The 26504-nt window shown below is 45.7% G+C and overlaps 1 protein-coding gene across 2 annotated transcripts; it reads right to left on the bottom strand.

Moving 5' to 3' along the window:
- Positions 1–6541: 6541 nt before the first annotated feature.
- BMF (Bcl2 modifying factor) lies at positions 6542–24950 on the bottom strand. 2 transcript variants are annotated; one of them, XM_057420065.1, is made up of 4 exons: positions 23964–24950; positions 22957–23052; positions 21634–21797; positions 6542–8490 (listed from the first exon to the last, which is right to left on the bottom strand). In XM_057420065.1, the coding sequence occupies exons 2-4, from the start codon at positions 23045–23047 to the stop codon at positions 8389–8391; spliced, it is 357 nt and encodes a 118-aa protein (XP_057276048.1). In that variant the 5' UTR covers positions 23048–23052; positions 23964–24950; the 3' UTR covers positions 6542–8388. The 2 variants fall into 2 exon arrangements, with proteins under 2 accessions (XP_057276048.1, XP_057276047.1); XM_057420064.1 differs by having other exon boundaries at positions 22732–23052; positions 23964–24816.
- Between the last annotated feature and the right edge of the window lie 1554 nt (positions 24951–26504).

Here is a 26504-nt window from a genome sequence, read left to right as displayed (position 1 = left end):
TTTTTCCTTCCCAAACCCCATCTCTACACAAACAGGAGGGGGAACGGCGGAAATGGGGCTGGATTATTTCTGAATTACTCAGGTATGAGAGTGCAAGGAGAAAGCTGGTTGGTAGAGCTGCTTCAAGCTTCCATAAACATTGCAGAGACTAAGGACTGGCACATTTACTGCACCATAAAACAATGTTATGAATGCTTGAAAAATATTCCCCAATCCATGTACTACAGTGGCTTCTAAACTTCAGCAGCCAGAGCCACGAAAACAGAGTGCTTTGTGCAGTAGCTTGCGCAATCAAAGAACTTTCTCGTCCTCAGAGTGCTTTATTATTTTTAACGAGACAGGCTGAGCACTTCTTGATAAACATATTTTCCTTGAAGCAGTAATCCTACTTAAACTTTTTACCTTGTCCCTACATCATACAGATAGGAAGTTAATAACAAAACTCATTTTCTTTCCCTTAAAGTGCTAGTCATGTTAGTACAGAAAGTGAGAGACAAGTTGTGATTGCCATGAAAGGGGCCATGGCTGGAAGTAAACTGAAAGTGCCCTGTTAGCATGCAGGCTTAATATTTGAAGAAGAAAGCTTTTCCGAAGTACATTTTCTAGGATATCCAGTTTCTTTCAAAGTACAAAAAAAAAGAGAAGGTATTAATGTTTGTTGTAACAGGAATGTTCCAACTTGTAGTGTTTGGTACAGTCTACATTGCCATGGCCAGGTGACAAGACAGCAGGTCATGACAGAGCCCAGATAAATCCAGGAGATGTCTCAGAGGAAGGGAGGCCATCCATACATCTGTGCACTTGCCTTTGCTTTCAGCAAGGTGCAAGGCATCCTGCTGCTTTGGCAAATGGTTCTGGGGTAGCATTACAAATTGCTCACTTTTAAAAGCCGCCTTCTCTTTGATACAAGAATTATTAAAGCTTGTAAGAGTGAGAGTTTAATTAATGGTGAGAATTCAACCACACAAGAGTGAGGAAATTCAGAGCCAACCCTTCCATCTAGGTCAATCTCACTGCTGTGCCCTGGTATCAGTGTGTTACAACGGGCTCTTTCACGGTCACATGAGGCTGGCCAGGGGACACACTTCTCACTAGATCTAATACAATGAAAAGAAAAACTGTCTTTTTCCCCCTGTGGTCTTAGATGCACATGTGGCTTTTCATACCACACACATCATGTGTCCTTGGAATGAAAGGCCCTTTTGTAACATGCACACACCAGCCAAGGCAACTTAACATCGGGCAGGATTGTTAACTGGGTTCCCTGAAGCCTGCCATGAGCACTGCACTGGCAGCATCACACTGGAGGAGGGATGTGATTGAAGGAATTTGACCAGCTATATTAAAATAATTCAGGATACACACATCACCATTTCTGTTCCACCTGGGTTCACTACCGTTACTTAATGGAGGTAGTTTTTCAGAGTAAAACTTAGGGAGAGGCCTGATGATTACCAAAACACATCTTGCTGTCACTTGGGATGGCTGAGACATTCTCATGTCTTGTGTTTGAGGGAGTCATTACCGCTTGACAAGCTCTCTCAAAGCCATAGCCACCTTCCTCCCCTGCCTTTACGTCAGAAGGCCAGCAAGAACCATATTTCCCTGGTAGGATTTCCAAGCAATGAGTCTTTATTCTCAAGGCCTGAATGCCTTTGATGCACTTGTGTAGACAGCAGGTAAACAGCCATCAATCAAAGGTTACACTCTGCAAATTTGGAGGATGCATCCCACATATGTCTTAAGAGGTCTTCCTGATTTGAAGCAGAAAAGTTAACCGTGCAGCTCCAAGTAGCAGCAGTTCTCTCTCCAAGCATGGGAATATACCTCCTTCAAAGACTACTTTATAAATTAAATTATTCACAAGGAGAGCAGTCCAATCCAGAAATAAAATCTTGTCTTTGTTGCAGGGCCTGGTATGAGGGTGCACATGAAAGGATCTACCAGGTATTTTCAAAGCTGAACAGCCCTAATTTTATCACTGATTTGGGTAACTTCAGAACAGGCTAGTTGTGTAAATGCCCTCCATCCCTTAAAAAATAAAGCCAAGAACACAGAAAAAGAATTTAACAATTTTATTAAAAATTGTACCAGTTATTAGAAAAAAAATTAGTATTACAGTATTAAAAAGCACCAAAGAAAGAAAGCACAAAGCAAATATACTGCACAGATACAAAACCAAAAGGAGCTCTGCCCAGTCACCATTGGTACAGGCAGGAGTCCTGGAGGCACACAACCAGGATAAACAAAATGCTACATTCTCACTGGGTCTCAGTCCATGGCAAAGAAGGTGTGTGCACTTCAGGACTAATCCAGACAGAAACCTCACAGGAGAGCATCGGGTTTACTTCTGCAGCAGGACAGTATCATATTCTGGTGAATATCAGAATTCATGGGGAAACCCTCCACTGAGGGAGTTTATTAAGTACATTGCAAATTCTAGCTCACCCTTTTTGAATTCCAGAGGAAGGACTCTGAAGTTTAAGGAAAGAAAAAAAAGGTATCCCACAAAAGTAGAAAAGTTATGCAGGAAGGGGAGGGAGAAAATGTGAATGCAATTTCACAGTACTCTCAGCAGTGTATTTCACCTAGAAACATGGCAGACTGTACTACCAACCATTGAAGAGAACAGAAGAGATACATGACTAGTTTTACCAAAAACCCCCAACAGTCCAGATGCCCAAGACCAAATTTAGTGGCAGGAATTTCAAATGTACCCATAGGAAACAGACATACAAATCCCTTGGGCTGTTTTGAAATTTCCCTTTTACAAGCCTAACTTCTGACATTTATTTAAGGAGATACTGACAATGTTGTCTTTCCATCACATCAGTCTCTCCCCCTTTTGTCATCCATTTTTTCACTTTTAATATAGTCTGATCAAAGACAGAGCTGAGGAATCTGTGGCGATGCTCTCCTGAAGCTGTGTCCACAAATTGGGGAGACTCCTTTAGATTTAAGAATAACTTTATACATGCAAAATTTCCATAATAGATTTTAAAAACAGCTTAAGAATCTACCCTTCCCACCCCTCCATTCCCCAAAGGCAGCAAAGAGTCTGAAGACAGAACTGAAACATGGCTTTAAAAACCAGCCCACAGACATTAGGTTTTGCTTCCCAGAAACCAACTTCCAGCATGGGATTCACAGGAAGAGACCCTCCTTTCTGTGGCTAAGGGGGAAGGTGAGGCACATGGAAGAAAGAAGGGGTAGGGGATGTCAGACTGCATTCAGTTTAAGAATACACATACACACACGTGCACACACACACACACACACACACAAACACACGCACACACAGTTACATTCCAGTGCATTTGATGTGTTTGGTCTTTTCTGCTTTTCCTGGTGGAGAAGAACTGAGCTGTGTAACACCTGTGTGAACACATGCAAACCAAAGAAACAGAGACCACTGAAGTCTTTAGGAACTGTAAAAGATTGTCCTCAGACCTTTTACCAGTTCCTTGAGGTATTTCTTCTTGCTAAAACAATCAAAGGCAACAGGTAGGCAATTTTGCACATGATCACAAATGCCAGTTTGAAAGACAGACTCTTTTGAAGGACATTATTAAAAACCTTTGTTGTCAAATTGTGCTAATACTCAATAGTGCTTGGTCCATGTGTAGAGCTCCCATAAGTATGAATAGGCATTCCATGGTCCTTTTATTCCTTATAATCCCGCAGTAAATACCACTGGTAAAACCTCCACGTATCTGCATTCTCATTTGCTCCTAGCACATATGCTGAGTGTTCTCCCTATTTTCCCTTTTAAAATATCATCAATAGCACACCATTCAGCATGTCACAGTCTTACCATTCCCTCTGCTTCAGCAGAGATATGGGTCAGGAACAGCAGCAGAAGGGTGGAATCCATGATAGGGTCACACTGCAATAGCTGCCCCAAGTACTCCTGTTTTTCTTAAAAAAGCCCCAACCTTTCTCCCTTCTCTACTAATGGGCAGAATCTGCAGTTTCCCAGAAGAGCCAAGCACCAAACTAAATGAAGTTCAACCTTGGGTACACCTGCAGTGACTGCTATAGAGCAGCTCCAGGACTATAGCAACCTCACATGCACACGTTGCCTGTACGTTTACCCAGGCTTGAGAGGACAAAGTAAATGGCCAGTAGAAAGAAAGTCTTTGCAATCACCCTTTCTACATCAAGAAGGACTGTGTTCCTTGCCTCTATTCTCTTGTTGATACGCAGCTCCGAAGCAAAGGCCGCTAAGTTTCTTTCAGGATTTCTCTAACAAGAGTTGCCAACAAACATTTAAAAACAACCAGCTATTTAAACTGAGATATGTGATCAGTTATGCAGGAATTCAGTGCTACCAGGGATTATCAGCACCTTGGGAGTAGGCTGCAGTCCCACACACAGATCCAAAGGCAACCCTTTCCATCTGAATTCATCCTCTCCCCTGCCTTTGTTGTATCTTACTTAAGGCAGTTTGCAGCTATCCCTGGGCAGTCACTTTGTGATTACTGGCTCAGCTTTCAAGAATTGCAGGAAACAAAAATAAAACTAACTATTCCCTACTAGCACCAGGCTTGCTGGATCCAGGGATAGGCAGGTTACAAGATATTCAAAGGGGTGGAAAGTTAGGATGAGACAGGAAGAACTCCGTCCCCTAGGGAAGAGAGCTGAGGTCTGAAGGTATTTTGGAGATCTGGGGACAGCAAGCAAGATACTTCAAGGCTGCTGGTACCATCAGCAGCAGCTCAAGCTCTTCTTCAGAACTGCTCCTTAAAAATAGGAATCGATTTTAGGAGAAAGATCGGACTTTCAAATTGTTAGGCTGTAGTTTTATAACACAGAGAGAAACAGTATCCCCTTCCTTTCACCAAGACAAACTAATATGTAAAAACCCCACCATACCCCTTCACTAACATGACTTAAAGCATGTTCCTTGGAACTGTTTCCCCAAAGAATTGATGTATGTCTGTGGCCACACTGCAACAGCTGCTCTGCAGTAAAGATCTCCTGAGTGCATGATCAAGGAGCCTTACTAACATGGAATGGGTGACAAATACATGGGTGCTGTGCATCTGTGTATTCATTGATAAACATGTGAAATCTTACCACTATTTCCTCAAGTAGGTAAGTATGAAATAGCTGCTTGTCCCTAAGTGAATAATCACCCTGCCTCTCCAAATCTACATGAAACAAAATAAGACTTTTGGGTTGACAGAGCATATTTCCTTTCTCCAAGATATGCAGATATCGAATATAATTAAAATATATTATCAGTGGTTGTAAATCTCTGGCACCGGTAACCAACACACATATTGCAGGAAGTCAGCCTTTGTCTAGCATTAGCTCTATGTCTCCAGTGAAGTACTGTTCAAGGAGATTTTAACTTGAGACCCTGGCATGACCGATTTTGATAAGTCTGTTGTTATAGTGGGAAGTACAGACTGGCAAAGATGTGTCTTTCCCAAAGCCCATTGACTCTATTGAGGCAGGCAGCTTGAGTGAGGAATGGTCTCAGATACTTGTTTCTCCATGATAAGAAGAGTCTTACCCTAGATAAACTGGTTGGGTCGCAACACCAGAAAGTCCCAGTACCAGATCTATCTTTAGAGCTTACACATCCAGAGAACAGGCCTCACTGGCCTGTTTTGCAGTCACGCCAAGGGAGAGGGGAAAGGGAAAGTTCACTATGTTTTTTAAGTATCAGATGCGCTTCCTGAACTTTTTGTAGTTTGCAGGGCTATTACCACAGAATCATAGATTCATACAATGTTTTGGGATGGAAGGGACATTAAAGATCATCTATTTTCAACCCCCTGCGGTGGGCACGGACATCTTCCACTAGACCAGGTTGCTCAAAGCCCCATCCAGCCTGGCCTTGAACACTGCCAGGAATGGGGTAGACACAGCTTACCAGGGCAACCTGTTCCAGTGCCTCACCATCCTCATACTGAAGAATTGTTTCCTAATGTCTAATAGAAATCCCTTCTGCCTGCTTAAAGCTGTTCCCCCTTATCTTGTCACTACATGCCCTTGTATAAAGTCCCTCTCCAGCTTTCTTGTAAGTACCCTTTAGGTATTGAAGACTGGTATAGGGTCTAGCTTTGCTCCTGATGAAGGGCTTCTGGCAACCAGTGGGAAAACACAAACATCACATCCGAGGGCATGCCCTGTGGGCAGGCAGCACTGCTGCATTGCTTCCTGAGCCTTAGCACTTCCACTCCTGCCTCTTTAAGAGCTTTTAAGAGTATTCTTAACATCCAGCTTCCCAGAGATCACCAATTCAGTCTCTGCTTGCACTACCACTCACCCTTTACCCCGCATTTAAGTCTGTGTTCTCCAATGACCAGCAGTTACTCCAAGCAGACTGTGCAAAGCAAGATATTGAAAGCCTCATCTCTGCCATCATGGATAGAGAGTGGCTTTCCATACTCCTGCAGCACAGTCAGCAACAGCTATCACGTGTATCCCTCTGGGTAATTCTGTAGTGCACATGCTTAAACAACACAAACCCGAAACCAATCCCCCCTCCTAAATAAATCTCCCACCCTCCCTCTTCATAAAACCCACCCCCCCAAAATATTACTTGAGATTCACTGATACGAATTATTAACCATCATGGACAAACATATTACTCTAGCTCTAGCTAGAAAAATAACATAAGAGGAGAAAAAAAAAAGCTTTGCTCACATAAACTCTCCTTATGCTGAAAAAGAGAGTGTAAATACATGCAAGTGAAAAAAGAGTGGGGACCTCTTTCAGGGAGCTAAAGCACATTTTGCCACAGTAGAGCAGGATGCAAACCAAGAGAATGGGGCTGGGAGAGAGGGAGAAAGTCCAAATTTAACTGTGTTCAGCAAACTGTTACCAGACACTACAGTGCAATGATGAGATTATACAAATACCAGAGAAAGCATGAATTAGAGAAGGATAAGCAGAGAAGGGCAGAAGAGAAAGCATATGTGCAAGTAGACTACTCTTCCCGTACAGTAATGCTTAATTTTCAGAGTGGACCAAGAGCTGAATTCCTCAACATCTGAAGTCAACATCTGTAACAGGACTGAAGAGCAATTCTTTGGACAGCTTTTCCTCATACTGGTATCATTTGAGGCCTACAACAAGGTGCAGTGGCAATGCGGAAATGGTCTGAAGAAAATACAGTCTGTATTGCCTTTCTGTTTGTGTTTTACCCTAGCTGTCACTGGGTTTATGAACTAATGATAGTTAAGGCTACAGAGAGTAGCAATCGATATTTAAGGCTACTTCCTTTTGGTAGGGTAATTTTCCTGTGCTCGTCCAATAGTACCAGTCGTGTGGACAAACTTCTGAGTGATACAAACTGGGAACTGTTAAAAGATCTCCCTTGAAGTCATACTACTGCTGCTAGTCAAATATGCTTACAGTAGCCTCCAAACATTACACATTAGAGTAATGGACAGACTGCTTATACAGTGTACAGGTCAGACTAGTTGCTAATTAATTTCCCTGTCAAATCCTGAAGCAAAACTATCGGATGCCTGGGACCTAAGCCTTCCTGACCAACCATATTATAGTACAAGAAAAGAAAACCAAAACAAACACCCATGATAAAACTAATAAAAACATATACATTAGCATTGTAGAAGAATGATGCTTGTGCCATATTCTACGGTTTTTGGCTTTATGCTGGCTCATGGGCACTGTGAACACTGAACTGGAAAAAAACAGTGGCAGAAACTAATAGCCACCAGCAACCCCCGCAAGGTTTAATTTTAAGACTGTTCTACTGAAATGATTTTTTGTATTGATGGTAATGACAAAGAACAACTTCATATGAGAAAACTGCAACTGGTGCCCAGTGGAAAGACTGAAGAGATCAGATTTCTTTCTGATGTTCTCTCACACAGCATGCAGGGAAATAAACAGTAACCCATGCAGAAAACAAGTAACTTGATGGGTATAAGATACTTGAATGTTTTCATTACTAAAAAGAACTTTCTTTGAGGAGGAATCGAGCATCTCTGCTCTGGAAGATACCCAAAGCATGTTTAGAGTCATCAATCCCAGGCATCATTTTTAACTAGCAGCCAAAATGACACTCCTGCACTCTACCACTGACTAGCACACAGGGCAGAGGAAGCTCTTAGTCTAATACCTGCCTCCCTTGCACAGAGGTCACTGGCGCGAGGAACCAGCAGCAAGCTTTACCAAACACACCCACATTCTGGCTTTCCTTCGACAGTGTTGGACAAGAGCTCCCTGCCTCACGAGGCAGGCAGCAGCAAAGAAGAGTCCGTAAAAACCCTCAAACTTGAAGACGAGTGTCAGAAATTCAGAGTCCTCACATCCGGCCGGCGGTGTGCAATGTCTCGCCCCCGAACCAGTGTTTGTTCAGTGCTCCCTGCAGACTGGATGCGGCCTGAAACAGGCAGGCGAAGCTCACCTCTGCCCAGTGTGGTTCCTGTTCACCTCTGCGTTTAAGGCCAAGTTGTGTAGGAAGAGAAAAAGCTGCCACCACACTTGATTTCTGTTCTGCTGATGCTGTAGAGGAGAACAGTTGGAGCAAGGTTATTTATATTTCTAAAATTGCAACATACCACTTCTCTTTTCCAATAACAACTCAGTTACACTTTTCAAGAGCAGACACTTTAATCCCATCAGCATAACAAGGGGGTGCAGCAAGGCATGAGGGGGGAGAGGGAAATGATAAGTTCTCCAGAAATAATTGTAGCTCTAACATTACAAAAAGAAAAGAGCAGACCCTTTATGCATTGTGCACAAGAGGATTAAACTTTTTTTTTGTGCTTGTAGGATTTTGCAGAGTTTAGCCAAGTGCTGTTTTTAATCAGATTGGCTTCTGAGCCTTTCAAAAGCCCCAGCTGCATGAACAAACAACCTTTTTTTTTTTTTTTAAAAAAAAAAGCCCCCCTTCACCCTGAAAGTAAAAAAAAAAAAGAAAGAAAAAAATATAACTGGTGATCCATCTGTAAGTGATTTGACACCGTGAAGGTCAAAGGGTTAATCTTCAATTTAAACCACACTGCTGAGACAGCAAAACTCTGATTTCATCTAGTACAAGAAAACACATTCGTGCACACACACACTCCCCCACCCTCCCCCCACCACATTTTCCTTCCCAGCATCTCCAAGATAATACTGCCCTTTTTATAGCCACTTTTGACAGTAAGCCATAAATAATCAGCCTTGGAGCCCTTTCCTACTGACTGGAGCCAATTAAACCTTAAGCAAGACCATACTTGAAAACACACAAAAAACCAAAACCAAGAGGTTATTTCAGGTCCCATTGTCAAGGAAGAAACATGGGAGTTGAGTTTCAGGGGGACACCAGACTCTATAACAGAGCTTTGGGGCAGGGACACTGTTCCTTCTTTTGTTATATGTAATCACCCCTGCAAAAGTGGCTCTGATTATACCCCCACGTTCCCTCAGTTTAATGGTATCTCATACAAACAGGTGGGTTTCTCTTTACATTGCCCAGCCTGGGATACTATTTCACCTCAATAACCAACCCTCTATTAGAAGTCAGTCTTTGTTTTCCCATCCAGAATTCCATATTTGCTAAGCAGGACTGATCATTTCTGGAAAACAAAACAAACCAGCCCCAATCTACCTCCTCCCCCTGCCCCAATCCCCAGCAGACAAGGAAATAGAAGACTGACTTCCAACAACTTTGCCTCAGTACACAGGAGTTCATAAAAAAGCACTGAAGCACATTATATGAACAAGATGTTTCAACTCAGATTAGCCCAACAGGGCAGAACAACCCAGTTGCAAGGCATTCTTTATGTAATCACAAATAAGAGTGAGTTGCACCCAGAGCTGGTGTATTGGAGATGTGTCAATAGACAGCTCTTCAAAGCCCTTCCGGATAGTCATTAAATTATGTTTGTATTTCAGCGCCAGTTAAACCACAAGTACACACAAAACTGGCATCAGAAAATGTGTGTTCAGCTTGCACCTTAGCAGTGCATCATTCTTCTTACCCTCAACACTTAACATTTGTCTTCTGAATTTAGAAGAGTTCACACAGATACCATTATGCATTTCAACACCATTGTGCTTGGAGCATAACCCACGGACAGTGACTCTAAGAGCCTAGTATCATTTATTTTCAAGTAACCAGCCCTGGGTTCAGTCTGTAGTTACTGTCTAGGCAGACATTGCTAGGTTTACAGGTGAAAACAAGCTTTTATAAACTATCCCTTAGGGCTGGGTTACAAAAACCTATTTTGGACTCAAAAAGCAAGATGCTTTCTGTTTTGTTACTCGCCTCTCAGTCTGACCAGGCTTGTCTTTCCTCATCAAACTCCAAAGATTCTTCTTATCCTCCTCCATAGAGCCACATTCTCAAATCTGCTTGAACATGCACATGGGACCACAATGTCTTGATGACATCTAGATACCAAGTTTTTATCAAGCTATTACAGATTAAGTGGACTGTTCTGTTTAACTCTGTGTTAAACACAGATTTCTGGGTAGCATTCAATGAAGTGGCATGTGAGCACAATGCCTTCTTCTGCAGTCTTCTCCTGTAAGGAACTATGATAGGAAAGCATGGAGAAGCATACCATAGATGCTCTTTAGACAATCTGCTTTGGCAGATTATTTTATTCTACTGGTAGCCAAGAGGGTAAAGTGTCTTACAGGGACTTAGTATGGGAAATGACTGTGCCACACTGTCAGGAGGACAAACACATGTAAGACTCCCTGTATTAATGTCCTGCTTCATGTAGAAGGCAGCTTTGTGCTTCTCACACACCATAATAAGTTCCTCAATATTCTGTCTCCTCTTTAAGCTTTACATGTTACCTCACAAGAGAACGATTACTTGTTCTTTGCAGTGATAGGTAAAGGAGGCCACATTCAGTGAATTTTTTTTGAAGGAGGGGGTCATTTTCAGGAAGGTACTAGGTTTTGTAACTAAGAGTTTTAGAGCTCTACTTTAGGAAGTTACGACCTGCAAAAGAACCAGTGGGAAGTGGTATCACAAATCCTGAGAAAAAATTCTTTTTTCTTTTTTTTTTTAACTTTATATTCTATTGTGTTTGTTTCACTGCCTCTTGAAGCCATTATTTTTGGTACAGCATTTTTGTCCTTTTCCAGTTAAAAATGTTTCCCATTACTTGCCTAAGACACTAGGTGATCACTAAGGTGATTTCCATGCAAGAGCAGAATAGGAATTATTTTACCCTTGTTTCCTGGATCTCAAATCCCTTTATGAAGGACGCTGACACCATTAATTTTGTGAAAAAAATAGAGCACTAGGCTGAGGGCAGCTTTCCAGGTTTTATTCCTAGACCTAGGGTTTGTATTTCCATGGGTCAGTACTCAGACAGCATTTCCTTCCATGGTGGTGTAATCCCACACACACTTTCACTGGCTTGTGTACTGAAGCAGACTGCTCACACTGTCATCTCCTATACTAGTGCAGAAAAGTGAGCTAGCACAGGACAGTGATCAAGGCCAGAAGTAATCCGATAAAGAAGTTGCCTTTACTATGGATCCTAACCCATATGATCCATGGCATCATGTAGTCAAGCTGAAGCTTGTGCCAGCACAACAGAAAGGTTGTAAAGAGGTTGTAAAGAAAGAGGAGTGAGCTGGACTGCTTGTTTCAGTAGCAAGGCTAGCAAACAAGGTTTATAGAGTTATGGCTTCACTTCTGGGCTGATCTGCTTTCCATGGCTCTAATTCAGCATGGGACAAGAGCCACAGAATGGAAATGGCAGACACTCTTTGCAGTAGAGAGTAAACAATTTATGGAAAAAACTGTCCTAGCCTAAAAAATGTCCTTTTCACAACTTTCAGTAGCTTTTCCCTACACAAGCCTCTGCCAAGACCAAAATACTCAAACTTTTCAAGACTGAGGGTTTTTTGGTGTGGTATAATTTAGCTGCCAGGAAGGACAGAAAACCCAGGAGAGTGGCTCCATGAATCTGGCATCTAATGTTTTCAGATGTGATATGTTTCAAGTAAATTCCTACAGATTTCTAAGACTCATAACTATTGTAACACAGGTTTATAATTTTCCTATGCTTCACTGTGATGATTTGTCTCTCATCAAAACAATTCAATCCCAGGAGTCGCTACTGCACAGAAGTATCCGGGATGATGAACACTTCGCCACCTCTATGCAGTGGCAACACACTGATCATTTTGACACTTCTATCCCAGGATGGAAAAAAAGCCCCTTTTGCCCTCTGTACTAACTGTAACTAAAGAAGACTAGACTTGTGAGTACAGTAAGTCAACACAAAGCTGGAAACACATAAAACCATTTCCTATTGCAGCTGCTGCTTTTTAAAGGGGATATCCTTAAGAGTCTGTCTGTCTGAGGCGTTAGCATGAATGCTTCAATGAGTCACAAGGAAAGGCCATTTTACAGGAAAAGTGTCCTCTGCAGCAATAGTACGTTAGTGAAGCCTATTCCGTGAACTGCGCTGAACCAAAAGCCAGAATACTGGTAAACAAACACAAAAAGCAAAGACTTTTACTGGAAGCAAATGAAAGAGGGACATGATTGACCCAACATTTATTCCCTCCCCATAATTAACTCCTAATACATGTTTTACATTGTAAGCATACAGATATGTATCAGTCAAATAGCACCCCAGATGTGAAAAGCCTTCTACTCCTACAAGCCCTTGCATGGGGTGATCAAGGGAAGACCAGGACAGGCAACAGACCTCAAAGAAAATGTTGTTACTCTGACACAGCTCCTTGAATCTTTGAACATAAATGTTTAACAGATGAATAGGATTCACTTTTCCACCCAATACATTGTGCCATTAATATCCCTCATCATGCACAGGACGTATGTGGGTCTGGTACATTCCTATCACATATAACGAACAGTGCACCTGTCTACCCTCTTGATCTTATGGGCAACTTCTGACTTTGCTTCATGGCTTCCAGATGGTTAACGGTCAAATTCCGATCCCATCTTAACTAGAAGGATTAAAATATGGCCATAAATGGCACTATTAGAGCAAAAGAAGAATAATGGCGTATGTGTACACAAAAACATCATTCTTCCTTTAATGACTAATACAAGTATTTGCAATAAGTTGTGGGATTTTATTTATTCACTGAAAACAAAAATACTTGCACACCAGGAGCAGTTGCTGACTCATCCCTGAAGGCTGTTTTGGCTGCCAGGTGGCTGGAGGCATATTGTGCTACCACAAAATATGCTTTAGCTCAGAAAGACTAGAAAGCCACAGTCCCCAAGGCAACAGAGGTTACAGAAGGTGTCCCCCGCTGGAGAGAGAAATGCAGGCCAATGGAAGTCAAATACAAATCTTTCCAGCTGTGATTCCTAATGACCAAAGAATAATGCATGTGTAAAAGCAGCAGGGAAAAAAAAAGGAGATGGTAACAGAGAAAAACCAAAAGAGGAGCTTAGTCGCTTCCTCGTGGTGACAGAGACAAGAGGATGAGGATCCTCCTCAGGGACCTGCATCCATCTGGCTTGCAAACCCCATGGCTCTCATATGTGGGACTAAACTTGTGGTGGAAAGAGGCATCATCTCAAGTATTGCTTCCTTTCTGAAAGCCTCCATCAGGCTTTGCAAAGTAAGGTAAGTGACGTACGTTTATGGAGAGAGTATACACAGGAGCAGGCACAGCAGAAGAGATGCAGGCGCAGCAGATCCCCATAACCACTTTACAGGCTGCCCAGCCCGAGCAAGGGGGGACGACACTGACCTGGGCCAAGGCACTGGTCCGAGCGGCAAACAGCAATGTTCACTGCCCCAAACCTGCTGCAGGCACAGCTGTGCAGGTGAGCTCGTTCTCAACTTTCTCGTAGCTCAAAAACAAATACGCAGCCACTCGCTCCTTCCTCTCCAAAGCGGGCAGGAAGGGGAAGCAGACAGACGCCATGGCAACAGCCAGCTGACGGCAACCTGGGAAGGGCAACCACGGGCCACCACGTTCCCAGGCCCCCAGCCTTCCTCTTTTGCACCCCTGGGGGGCACACCGCCTTGTTTTCCATATATACAGTAAATAAGGGTCTTGCATTTCCATACAGCCACACCTGATGCCACTGTCTACCTGCGCCATGGGGTCTCGGGGGGATTCACCCCCGTAATGCGGGGTATGAGGGTGCAGAAGAGATGCTCAGACCTGGCCTCTGTGCCCAGAAGACACCCACCCTTGCCCACACCCACAGCTGCAAGCAGCAAGCCCAGGCAGGTCTGTTCAGTGAGACCCCAAGTGTGAACTAACAGAGCTGCTTTGCACCTTACTCTGTTGAGCACCGAACCTGCACCGGCTGTGGGGGGGGGGACTGATCTTTACGTCGCATCCATTTCCTCACCAGCAGCAGAAGGGAAGCGCTCCTCAAACTGCTCAGTGCGCGGGAGACCCCCCCTGGTGATTAAAGCTTACTTCGGAGGGTTGTTAAACTAACACTTTTAACAGTTTTTACAGGAATATATGCTTGCGGAGGGCGGGGGGTGAGCAGGGCTGTCCGGCTGCGAGCGGAGCCCGGGGGCGGGCAGGTGCAGCGCTGGAGCCTGCGGGCACAGCAGCCTCTCGTCAGCAGTTCTGGTGACTCACAGGCTAAATTTAGAGAGCGATATAAACACAGCAGCAGCCGCAGCGCAAACACTGCCCGGCACAGGCGCTCTCACGCACGGCCTCGGCTCCTCCTCGCCCGACGGGACAGACCCCGTCGGGGGCTCTGCTCGGCGGGTGGCTGCAGTGCCCCATCGCCAGCGTCCCGTCAGGCGTTACATCAGGAAAAACCGAACTGGGGTTAACAGAAGTTGCCTCACCGCTTTTATTTTTAGACCGCTATTCTTTCTGCTGTGGTACGGTCCTCAGAAAGATTGCTTTGCCATTGGCAAGGGTAGCTACCAAGGAGAAACAACAACAACAAGAAAAAAAAACAACAAAAACTATAAAAGGCTAGCGGGACATTCTTCTTCAATGGCTTGAAACAAAGGACTCTGCACTTGGGCACTTGCTTTCCTGCCTTTCCACCATAAAATTTAATTGAGTAAAATACAAACATGCACACTCCTCACCATAAATAATCAGTCCAAACATCTCATCATCCCCCTCAGAGATGGCAGTATCTTAATAAGATCAACCAACCTAAGCGGAGGACTGGAGGCAGAACAACTGGGTTCCAATCAGCGATCCCTGTATGATCTCAGACAAGTTATAACCTGCATTTCCTAGTCTCCCACACTAAAAAAGAAGTGGGATATTACCGCAATTGTTTCTTAATTGAAAAATAATTTCTCATCTGTCACACTGCTACAAGGAGAAAGCACATTATTACTGTCACAACCAGCGTGATGCTGCAAGAGCCAAGGCCATGCAAAAGCATGTGAGACTACTGGGGTTGTACAGAAGCAGCAGCACTGAATGCTATTTAAATTACACAACAATACTGCAGGCAATGTTAGAAATACTGCAAAACAATTTGCATGTGCTGCCCAAAGAATTATTTTGTGCTTTTTAATGTGTGCAACCTTGATATTTTGAGGTTGCGGCCCCACTGCCTTAAGATACTGAAGTCCTGCGTCCAGCAGGCTGAAGGATGCACAGAGTGCTATCGCACAGAGTGCTATTGCACAGAGCTTGCACTGATCTTCTGCCACCCAGCTCCCTTATCCTCTGCCCACTTCCTCTACCAGAGCTAGGCAGGAAGCTTTTCTTTTTAACATCATCTCCTATTTTCAGCAGGAACTAAACCATAATATATCTAAATCTTTTGTCGGCTAAAAGCATAGAGAAGAAGGATAGATTAGGCTGATGCAAAAGTTTTGTGGTTTTTTTTAGTAAACCGATACACAATGCTTGTATATGACTGTTACAGCAACAGTTTGTATATCCCAACTTCCAACAGCAGCCTTGCGTGGCTGCAGGAGGAAAGGCAGAGGGCAACTACATGCAATAGCTCCCCCTAATACTCTTTCAGCAACTAACTACTTTGAGCTTAGGACTTCCCTAGTCAGATCGGGTTTCTGTTTATGTAATGTCTCCTTCAATGGCCATAAACTTGTCCCAATTCCCCTTGAACCTAGATAAAACATTGGGATGCACAATATGCCTTGACAAAGCATATAGATAGCTCCACAGAGCTATGTATTGCATTAAAAAAATACCTCAGTTTCTTTGAGCTGGCTCCTACTAGCTTAACTTGATTTTGCCTAGTTCTTGCACTGAAATTAGTCCATCCATCTCCTTCATGTCACTTTTGATTTTTGTTTAATATTGCTACCCTCTTGCTTTGTGTCTTTTTTAGGCTTAGCAGTCCTAGCCCATTTTTTCATTTTTCATATGGAAGTTTCATCATCCTCTTGCCTTTCTCTGAACCTTTTCCAGTTTTGCTGCATCATTTTTGGAAGAAGGAAACCAGAACTGTATGTAACATTCAAGATAAGGGAGAAATATGATTTAAACAGGAGAATAACTATGTTCTTGTTCTCAGTGTCTTAATATACCAAATAATTTCATTCAGATCAGATGTGAAAGGGTCTAACAAGTTTCTGTTAACCTAAATGTCAAGTAATCAGCTCCACAGGCAGCAAGACTTCGTAACAGGTGCTAGACAAGGGCCAGCAGGTTGCTGTGTCATTTGTATGCATAGGGGAAGGTGCACTTTCAAGCCCAAGCTTCACTGTCATTGGTCAAAATGAAAAAAAAACCAAACCAAAAAACAACCAACTAACAATATTATTAAGCAAAAAACCACAAACAACCCCAAACCAATCTGTCTCCACATCTCCACTGACTGTGAGAATTCCTCTTCCCCCTATGGCACACTCCTTTCTTCAAGTCTAGGATCCCAATTCCATGTCCCTGCAAGAACTTTGCTTTACATTTCAATCTTCTCAACCTCATACCCAACTTAACCGCTGCCCTCCAAACTGGGCTTGTTCACGTCAGCAGTTCTCTGTCTGGTACTCTCCCTCACCATGCTCCTGCATCCTCAGCTGGTAATTCAAGTCCTGCACTGATGGGCAACCCATAGACAGCAGAACTGAAGAGGTGACCCACTACTTTCCACAGCCACAGCAGCATGGGCCAGCAAGCATTAGCTAGCAGCAGAGAAGATCCTGAAACGTACTGAGCTACTCGGGGAAAAAAATGAAAGCACTTACCACAAGTCTCAAAGAGACTGCAGGTACAAGTATGGAGCTGCTGGTACTACAGGCTCAACTGCAGGACAGTTTGAGAGCATTATGTTATTAGGAAGTTTTTCTGAACACTCTTCCTAAAATGTAAAGTCATCATAAAGGACAGTTTCCTGAAAACAATTACAGTTTAAAAAAGTTTAAAATTCCCTGAGTGTCCTCAATAAATGATGGAGAAAAGCCTGATGGAGTTTGGAATAAATGATAGACTCATAGCACTGTGCACCCAGTCTCTCACACCACTAGGTTTCTGACAAGTGACATGGGCTCCCCACTGCATAAGCAGAAGTGTCTCAGAGGAGGCCCCAATAACTCTCACGAGAGACAAAGGGGAAAAAGTATGCAAAACGTTATCAAGTTTCACTTTCAAAGGAAAACAACATTTCCTCCTGGACATTTTCAGTGTCATTAACTTGGGGCAAACAGGTACATGCCTCACTGTTCACAGCCTGTGTGGATGCGGGCATTCAGCTTCACAGACTGCTTGAGCTCATAGCAGTGACAGCAAGAGAGTTACTTGCTGAATCAATTGGGGAATTTGGAGAAGCAAAGTTTTCTAGAGCTAGATCCACACAGGATTTTTGAGCATGGTCAGCATAACTAAATCAACTGCAGGATTCCTGATGTGTTGGAAAGGGGCTTTGTTGTTGTTTGTAATGCACTTATTTACTCAAGAAAGCTCAGCTCTGATTCAGCATCTGGTTCTCATTGAGGCTCAGCTTTTTTTAAACCAAGCTTTCCAGATGGGTTGACTGAAGCACAAGGAGGTCAAGAGACTTGTCTGAGGTCATACAGCAAGTCAGTGGCTCTGCTTGGACCAGAGCCCAGAACTGTTCAAGGCTACCACTCCTTGGCTCTTAAAGAGACAATTTTATCCCCTGTGAAGTGATCTTATCACCACGAAGAAGAGATGTGATAAAAGCAGTCCCCTCAAAACTGCAGCCTGCTTAGAAAGAGTTATTTTATTTGGAAAAAGCTGTAGCATTCCAGTGTCTCAATGGAGCAAGTCAGATTGAAGGGGTGTGATTCTGATATAGTGTCATCCACCCCGCTCTTGTATAACCTCGTGCTCCTATGGGGCGGCTTTACGCTGCTGCTGCCGTCCCTGGTTGTCTGCTCACATCCCATCTAGCAGCATATCATGCTGCAAAAACCACTATCAGTCCAGCACAGGCTGAAGCCCCTTGTCAAGGCAAGAAAACTCAAGTGTACTTGGACCTGAAGCACAGCCCAGGCACTTGTTGCCACAGCCAGTGTGGCACAGGCAGTGCATCCCAGCCAACTGACCAGCAGATTCCTAAATTCAGCTCTGTTCTCCATAATCTCAGAATGCACTCTTTAAGCTCAGCCACAGGCAAGCAGTTCACAGATCCCACAACAAAGGCACACTTGCTCCAAACCAAGAAGGAGCAGACAGGTACTAGGTTCTCCTGCAGAAAGCATGCCTTGGCTCTACCTTTGTTTTCCAGGGCAGGGTGCGAAAAGCACAACAGAGGGAACACTGCCAGAAGCTGCACAGCCTCAGACACGTAAGAGGTACTAAAGAGCTCAAGAAGACATAAATGGTTCTTGCATGTCATTCTGCAGAGCCCTTTGCAAACTGGATCAACCTGTAGCAGGCTCTGCTACTTAGGAACACAGAGTGTTGCTCAAGTCCTTCCTATCACAAATTCAGCATCTTAAGATGAAAAAGCCAGGTTTTAAACTACTGTGTTCTGTTTAATATATTAATGGGAAATGAAACCCTGAAAATTATGTACATGCCAAAAGCAAGCATAGGTGCTGCCAACTCTCTTATTCTTACGAGATGCATACCCAGAAATCTTTTGTATAGCCAAGAACTACAGAATAATACCATATAGCTTCAGGATCCCAGGGAAGAGATAACAGTGACTCTCCAGGGTTCCCAGTGTGGGCTGGGGTTACACTGTGCATGTGGCTGAGTCCAGTGACAACTTAGTGATGTCAACCCCAGCAGCTATTGCCTGCTCAGTTCCTCTCTGCCAGGGATGTACATTAACCAGCAGCCTTTGTGTCAACACAGCCTTGCTGCTATGGCAGCAGAACAGGAGCTGTACCTGAACTGCCTCAGTCTCACAGACCTCAAGAGCCATAAGAAGGCAACTCTTGGGCTAGCTGGATGCATTACTCCAATGCTGAAAGCTTTTCCTAACTAGCACTGAAAGGGCACACTTGTTTTCTTTCCACACGTTCACAGATAAGATGTTTTTTAGGCTCCAAAAAGAGGCACAGCTTGTTGAAAACCAGGCTTGCTCTCTCTCAGGACCTCACAAGACCACATTGGTGTGACTAACTTTGCGGTATTCTAAATCTGATTGAAGACACCACTCTGGAAAGTTGGTTTTGACCAAATGTTTGAGATGAGCTGGAATGGGACATCCAAATCAGGGATTAGTTTCACAGCAAGATAAATGACAGCCCAGTTTTCCTTGTCCCAGAGACTGCCCCTTTCAAACCACAACACATTGTGAACCAGTTCTCATGTCTCCAGAGGCAGGCTGCTTGCTCTGCAGCAACAGGCTGGGAAGAGTCACTGCACATAGGACAGAGGGGCTCCTGCACAGATCTGTGCCAAAAGCCAAAGAAAATCCTCCATGCAGGGCTAGGAGGGAAGGGATTGGGCATACAATAAAACACTCCACGGGTAACAGTGCCTTGGACACTAGTATGTGGCTCAGTACTCAGTTTTCCTGACAAACAAGAAAGAATCCCTTAACAAATCCAAATGCCAAGGCCTATCCCAGGGTCAGGCTGTGGAGAACCACTGGCTGAACTGCTCTGTCCTGGGGTTAAGTTTTCGGGTTGGGGTTGTTTTTTTTTTTCTGTTTTGTTTTCAAATTTAAATGGCTCAGCGGCTCCCCCCGCCCCCTTTACAACTTGTTGCTCTTCCAGTGCAAACAAAGGCAGCAGAACTCCTCCCATGCTGGCCGGCGGCGGACGCTTTTGTTTACTACGCGGCCGCACGCCTGGCTGGCCTGCACCCGCCGCGGGCAGCCGGCCCGGTCCACCGGGCGACGAGGAGGCCGGCCCGGCGGCTTCAGCGGGGCCGGGCTGGGTGGGTATTGCTGGATGGGTCTCCACGGCACAGAGATCAGATAGGTACACTCCCCCGAGGTGACAGCTCACGTTACAACCAGTTCCACCACTTCACGCCAAGGGCTCCTCACCGAGATGGTTTAACCTGCCCTGTCCAGCGAGAACCTGGCGAGGGAGAGGGGGGTCTGCAGCTATCTCTGGTGAAAAGGTAGCACTGGGGAAAACCCCACGCAGCCAGCCACACAGCGTATGTTAAAGATCTCGCGGTAGCTTGTTACTCCTGCAATTTGGTAAATGACATTCATGGCTCCATCTGCATTTCCACAGGCTAACCTTCCTGTTACAGCTGCTTTAATCCTCCTGCTATTCGGAGATGAAGAGTTCCAGAACTCCCTCCTCTCTCTGATGACACAGCGAGGACCAAACCTTTGCACAGCCACAAGCCACATTTTCTGACCAGGACAGAGATCCTCACTTACCTTGAGGAGAATTGCAACAGATCCCACAGTTAACGGAGCACCAGCTCACTTGGGGTGAGATAAGCCTTCTGTCCCTCTCTAAAGTCATGAAGTGTCCGCCTCTTCATATGCAAACAGATACATGTTCTCCTTGCTGGCCTTGCATTGAAGTGGCAAAGTTCTGCCTACTGCCAAACCTCCCACTCCGACAAACTGCATGACCTGGGATTTCCACCTCAACTCAGCAGGGGAAGGAGGGCAAGGCAGAAAGCATCAAGGGATTTAGGGATGCTGGTTTTGCTTTGTTTCTTTGAAGAGCCGGGTTTGCTTTTTTTTTTTTCCCTAAGAAAACAAATCAAGATTCTAGAGTGCGGTTTTCAGACCTGATGGCATATGACAGCTGTCTTTTATTGTGAAGAAGTTAGTCACAAGTCTGAGGCACTAGCTAGGACAGTCTGACAGAGGAGCTGCTAGCAAGTCTACCATGATCTAAATATACACTACAAGAGAACTACCCCTAGATGACAAGGAGTGTCAAAAAAGACTCCAGGCTTGTTGTCATCTTCAAGATGAGGAGCTGGTATTAGTCACAGATGGCCAATTGGGCCACAGAAGAGAGGATGCTGGTGGTGAGGACAGTGGAGAAGAAGAGTAAAAGCTGTAATAAGAAGCAAGGGGGAGATCCATGGGGAAAGCCTCAGTGACCCTGTTGCAGATGAGCTGAAAGAGCTGGAATAGCAGCAGCTAATGCAGAACAGCTATCTTCCCAGGCAGTAAATACAATCCCACACATTCTCTTCCCTCCACCTGCTATCTTTAAGATGAGCCAGCAATCTAGCATAAGCAAAATCCATCAGGATACTGCTGCCATTCCATCACTGCTGTCAGTCTGCTGCCTTAGACAACAGCCTTGCTTAGCTGATGCCTGGAGCAAGTCTTCTAGAGCAGAGCTCCTGGGTAGCTACCCCCCACCTACCCCTGCAGAGACACCCTACCCTCTGTATGTGGAGCCGGTGGAACTGGTCAGCAATGCACTGCAACTTCCGTGCAATCTGCACCTCGGCACGCGCTTCCCGCTGACCTTCCTGAGGCTCCTCTTGGAGGTGCGGATCCAACACAAAGTCAGCTGGAGGGATGTGTAAACGGTAACCAGCATTCCCTACAAAACAGATGTCAGAAGAGTCATTCTTCCAGCTCAAAGAATAGCCTTTCTACTCTGTACACTTTACAGAGGGAAGAGCTGCACATAATCCTAAATTTTCGAGTCACGCTGAAGTCCAATTCCTGAAGCCCAATAACTGTGTACCATAAGCATGCAGTAAAGACTTGTATTGATTAAGCAGAGCATTGTGTTGCTTCCCATAATCAAATGACTGGCAGGCTCTTACGCTTGGTTCCATTTGCTTGTTTATAGTTCAGTCAAGTGACAATTATGACAATTGACAATTTTTTTATGACAATTCTGCAGTTTTACGAGATCTGTGCCACAAGTTGTCTCCCATTAAAGGTTGCTGTATCTTTTCTGCCAGACTTTTCTCAGTTCTCTGGCATTTAGTGAGACTGATCTGAATTAAAGCTGAATCAGATACACAGAGTGGTGTGGTATCCCATCAGTTACTAGCGAAATACTGGATGGATGTGCTACTTGTCCAACAACTTAACTCCAATAAAGAGCCTAAAAGCTGTCCTGCTAAGTGTAAATTTTTGTATTTCATTCTCTCCAGTGAAAACTTCTTAGTCTCCCTATGTGGATGAGACCACTAGAAGTTAAAAAATGTAGGCAAATTGTAGGATACAAGGTATGGTGAGCACTTAAACATCTAGCAATAACATAAAACATGACAGAGTAAAGCCATAAAGAACAAGAGTGGGAATATTGAAGACAGCGGAAGCAAAGAGCAAGTGCCTGATTCCTGCAGTGGACAAGCAAGGGTAAGAAAATACAACTTATCTTTCCTGAGGGAGTAGGACCAAAGCAAAATCATTTCAGTCCTTTAATAAAATGCCCTAATGAAAGAAACCTTGCTTGATTGGGGAAGTTCTAGAGGGACAGTTTCCTTGCTGCAAAGGTGGTGACACTGGAGTGCTCTTACCATAGAAGAGTCTCCGGGGCTCTTCAGTGACTCCACAAGGCAACATAACATCCTGACTGGAAGAGGACGGGCTGAGTGTTTGAGTTGCCTTGTCCTGCTGCTCAGGATGCCTGATACCGGGACCACAGCAGTGTGTGAGGGGGAATAGTTGAAACCTCCCCAGAAGACAGCTGTAGGACTGGTTCTGTGTGAAAATGCCAGTTGCAGTCATCTCACCAGGCTGACCTGCAAGTCCAAAGTCATCAGAGTGAAACACGTCATCGTCCAGCCCATCCAGGCTAGAATAATCCTCTTCCAGGTAGCTGGGGCGATCCATTGCTCCTGCAATAAAGGGACATTTGAAGAAACAGCTGAGACACAAGAATGTTGTCAGTGATAGAATGCCTTCTGCTCCAACAACAAAACACAGCTTTTTTTTTCCTTGCCTGCCTGGCTCTCTCCCTCCCAGTGCTGCCCATTTGCACGGGCAGGAGAGGCAAATGGTGAAGGTCAGGATTTTGTTTCAAGTGCCAGCCCAGAGAGAAAGTTCACGTGTCTGAGAGTCCACCCACAGCTCCAACCCAACAACTGGTCACAAGGAGGGAGCCAACCCCCAACTTCAGCACATAGAAACTCAAAAAACATTGTCTTAAAAAGTAAACCCAACCCTTCAAATTGCCCCATAGCCATATAGTTTCTTTGGGTCTGCTTTGCTTCCATATTTGAACTTTATAGTATGCCCCATTCACTTTTTTCCCCATATATCACTTACTGATGAAGAAAGGCTCTTGTAATCTCAAGACTGCAAGGCCAGATTTTTAAGAAACCCCAGTGGTTACAAAACTCGAGAGCTGGCAAAGCCATTTCTGTGAAGCTTTCCATAACTTCTCACTAAAAGGGCCAACTTTCAACTTCTCATTTCTTCCCTTAGCTCAACTTAAGACATGTCCCAAACCTGGAAACGCAGTCACTTCATTACCCCTCTTACCCTCAAGCTTACATGCACTGTCAGTGCATTAGTTCACCTTACTACTAATGAAAAAGCATTGCTGGTGTCAGTGTTTAAAGGAGGACTTCTTAGTCCTGTTGTTGCCACAGCAAACACTCCTGAGCTCTGCTGCAGCACAAAGCTGAACAAAGATGGCTGAGGAGAAAAAAAGGTAAGTCCTAAATCACTATTTCAGAGCTCTTTGCAAACATATGCCGATTAGAAGCAGATTTACCAAAAATGCTTCAAGTCCCTTTACTGTTACCTGTGCATCTAACCCAATTGGAAGACAGACTCCTAAGAGATCCATCTCCAGGATTTCCACCCAGTTCCAAACAAGGCAGTGAAATTCAACTCTTCTTGTCTCTTCCTTTGCTCTGGTTTGCGAAGCATTTAACAGAACGGAAGACTAGCAAGAGGAATTTCAGGCCTAAAGGAGACATTAATAATAATTTCATAAGGCTGTGTTCAGTGCTCCCCTTGGTACTCCCATTTCCCCCCAGGTGAGCAGCACTTACAACACCAGCTCGCTAGAGGAGACAAAGGGACTGAGCAGTGCAAGAACGATGTGTGCAGGGTGTAACTCGGGGGCACTGTGGTTATGTGCAAGTTGTGACATCTCAGCGGTTCACTCAGCTCAGCTACAACCCCCAAAGAGGGGTTTGTAGAGCAGAACAGGTACCAGCCCACAGCTGGCCTGGCTCTCCCGGGTGACAGCAGAACTGTCTTGGCGCAGCACTCGTAAGATACTCATCCATAGCTTAAAGTAGCACACCGAAAGGAATTACGGGCCTTTAGGCACAGCAGCGATGAGCTCCTGCCAGCTCTGCTGCTGGACCGCGGTCACCTGAGAGAGAGGCAGGGCGAGAACGTGTTTTGTCTTTTCAGCAAGCCTTGCCAGGGCTCATCCGGCAGAGCCCCGCTGGGACACGGGCAAGGAAGTGCGACAAGGACACCGAGCTAGCCGGGGCAGCCCGAACCCCAGCAGAAGAGGGGTTAGAGAGCCACAGGTTTTGCTCGACCCCCCTCAACACGGTCCGATTCTTTGCGCCGCTCGTCGGGATCCGCCGCGGGCAGCGGCACCGGGGAGCTCGGGTCCGGCCGCACCGACACGGGAGCTCGCAGCCGAACCCCCATCCCGGGGCTGCGCGCGGAGCCGAGCCGCTGACAGGCTGGTGCGGGGAGCCGGGGGGAGGGCTCAGCGCGCACGTGCGTGCCAGCTTCCCAAAACAAAGCTGGCCGGCCGCGCTCCGGCACCGCCAACTGCTCTTAACTCTTCCCCTCCCGGGACCCAGCCCCACGGATTCACTCCCAACCGACGGGGTTAAACGCGGCTCCTTCGGGACACCCGCGCCCGGCGGGACGGCTGGTACTGGCACCGGTGATTACCCACTGCCTACACCAGCAAATCGCTGCCTTCTCGGTGTCCACCGGGCTCATTACCAGCCCGCCCGCACCCCACTTCTGCTCGCTCCCCGGGACGCTGCGGGGCCCCCTACAGAACCTGCTTTACACCTCCCGCCCGGGCCGGGACTACGCCGGGGGCAATCGCCTTCCCTGTCACGATCGTGCTCAGCCTTGGTGCCTCCACTGACCGGAGATATGACTCCTGAGGGGCCGGCCCCGAGTGGCGAAAGAGCGTCCCGGACACTCACCGAGAAGCGGAACAGGCGTCCCGGGAGGAGCCGCCGCTACCGCTACCACCACCACCGCCGCCGCGTCTCCAACCGCCGAACTGCCGCCACCGCCGCCGGGCGGACCGCGAACAGCTGACGGCGGCCACGCCCCCGCCGAGCCGCGCCCCGCCTCCGCCCGCCGGCCAATGGGCGCTGAGGGGCGGGCACGCCGCGGGGGGCAACCGACGCCTCGCGGGAGGCTCGCCCTGCCCTGCCCGGCTGAGGCGAGCGGTGAGCTAGGGGCAGACACCGTCGTGCGTCACCCCAGCGGCGAGCACCCCGCTGTGGGAACGCCGGGTACGCCGTTCTCCTCATCGGTGCCAGGAGCGGAAGGAGGCGTAGGAGAAGGCCCAGCCTGCGGCCCAGAGACAGGGCTGCGTCAGGGGGAGAGCAGCCGTGCTCCATCCTGTTCCAGGTGGGAGCAGAGGGGCAGCAAACGTCTTTGTCAATTTTCACGAGTCCCAGTGCCAGGATAGGGTAGATCCTGATTCTCCATCGATCATCACAAGCCAAGCGCTGAGCTACCGGCACAGCTGGGCTGGGTTTAGAACTGATGGGAGTTTGACTTCAGCAAGTTATTTTTCAGCGGAACTCTTATTTATTGGCTTTTAAAATTACTTTAAAAGTCAAAGAGAACTTTCTAAGTTTGCAAATCGAGGTATGAGGGATTAAGGAATGCTTTGCAGCATACTGTGTTCCTTCCTGTGCGTGAGTAATGCACAGGACTAAAGAACTAGGGTAATAAATGTGAATTCTCAACAGCACTTTCTGTGATGCCCCAACACTAAGAAGATTAAGAACCTCCCCCCCCCAAAAAAAAAAAAACCCCTAAACCAAAATAAACAATAACAAAAAAACCAACCCCAAAACAAAACCCCAAGCCTCACACTCTGAACAACAGCTCAATGCCTTTTACCCTTACTCTGTCACTGATTTATCAGCTTCCCCCTGAAGCCAGCAGCATAATACCACCGAGTTCTGAGAGGCCAGACCAGCTCCTCAGCACAGCACCCTGGCAGGCTGCTCTTAAAACCAATGTAACAAGATCACTTGGAAGGGAGATTTTAAAATCCAGCTGGCAGCTAAGTAATGTTAATTGCTGTCAAGTCTGCCACACAGTTATTGAGGTT

This window comes from Pezoporus wallicus, unplaced genomic scaffold (assembly GCF_028554395.1).
Source record: "Pezoporus wallicus isolate ANWC-B61680 ecotype Strahan unplaced genomic scaffold, APGP_CSIRO_Pwel_v1 contig_5418, whole genome shotgun sequence".
Classification (NCBI taxonomy): Eukaryota; Metazoa; Chordata; class Aves; order Psittaciformes; family Psittacidae; genus Pezoporus; species Pezoporus wallicus.
The sequence above is the reverse complement of the archived record's forward strand: the minus strand, read 5'-3'. Positions and strand labels throughout refer to the sequence as shown.

Bases quoted from the DNA above. Each gene is read 5' to 3' on its own strand.
- BMF (XM_057420064.1), bottom strand. From the start codon at position 23,047: ATGGATCGCCCCAGCTACCTGGAAGAGGATTATTCTAGCCTGGATGGG. The intron at 21,798-22,731 runs GTAAGAGCACTC...TCTGTTTTGTAG, and splicing joins GCCCCGGAGACTCTTCTATG to GGAATGCTGGTTACCGTTTA. The intron at 8,491-21,633 runs GTAGGGTGTCTC...TCTCCTCTACAG, and splicing joins ACCGGCTCCACATACAGAGG to CATCAGCAGAACAGAAATCA.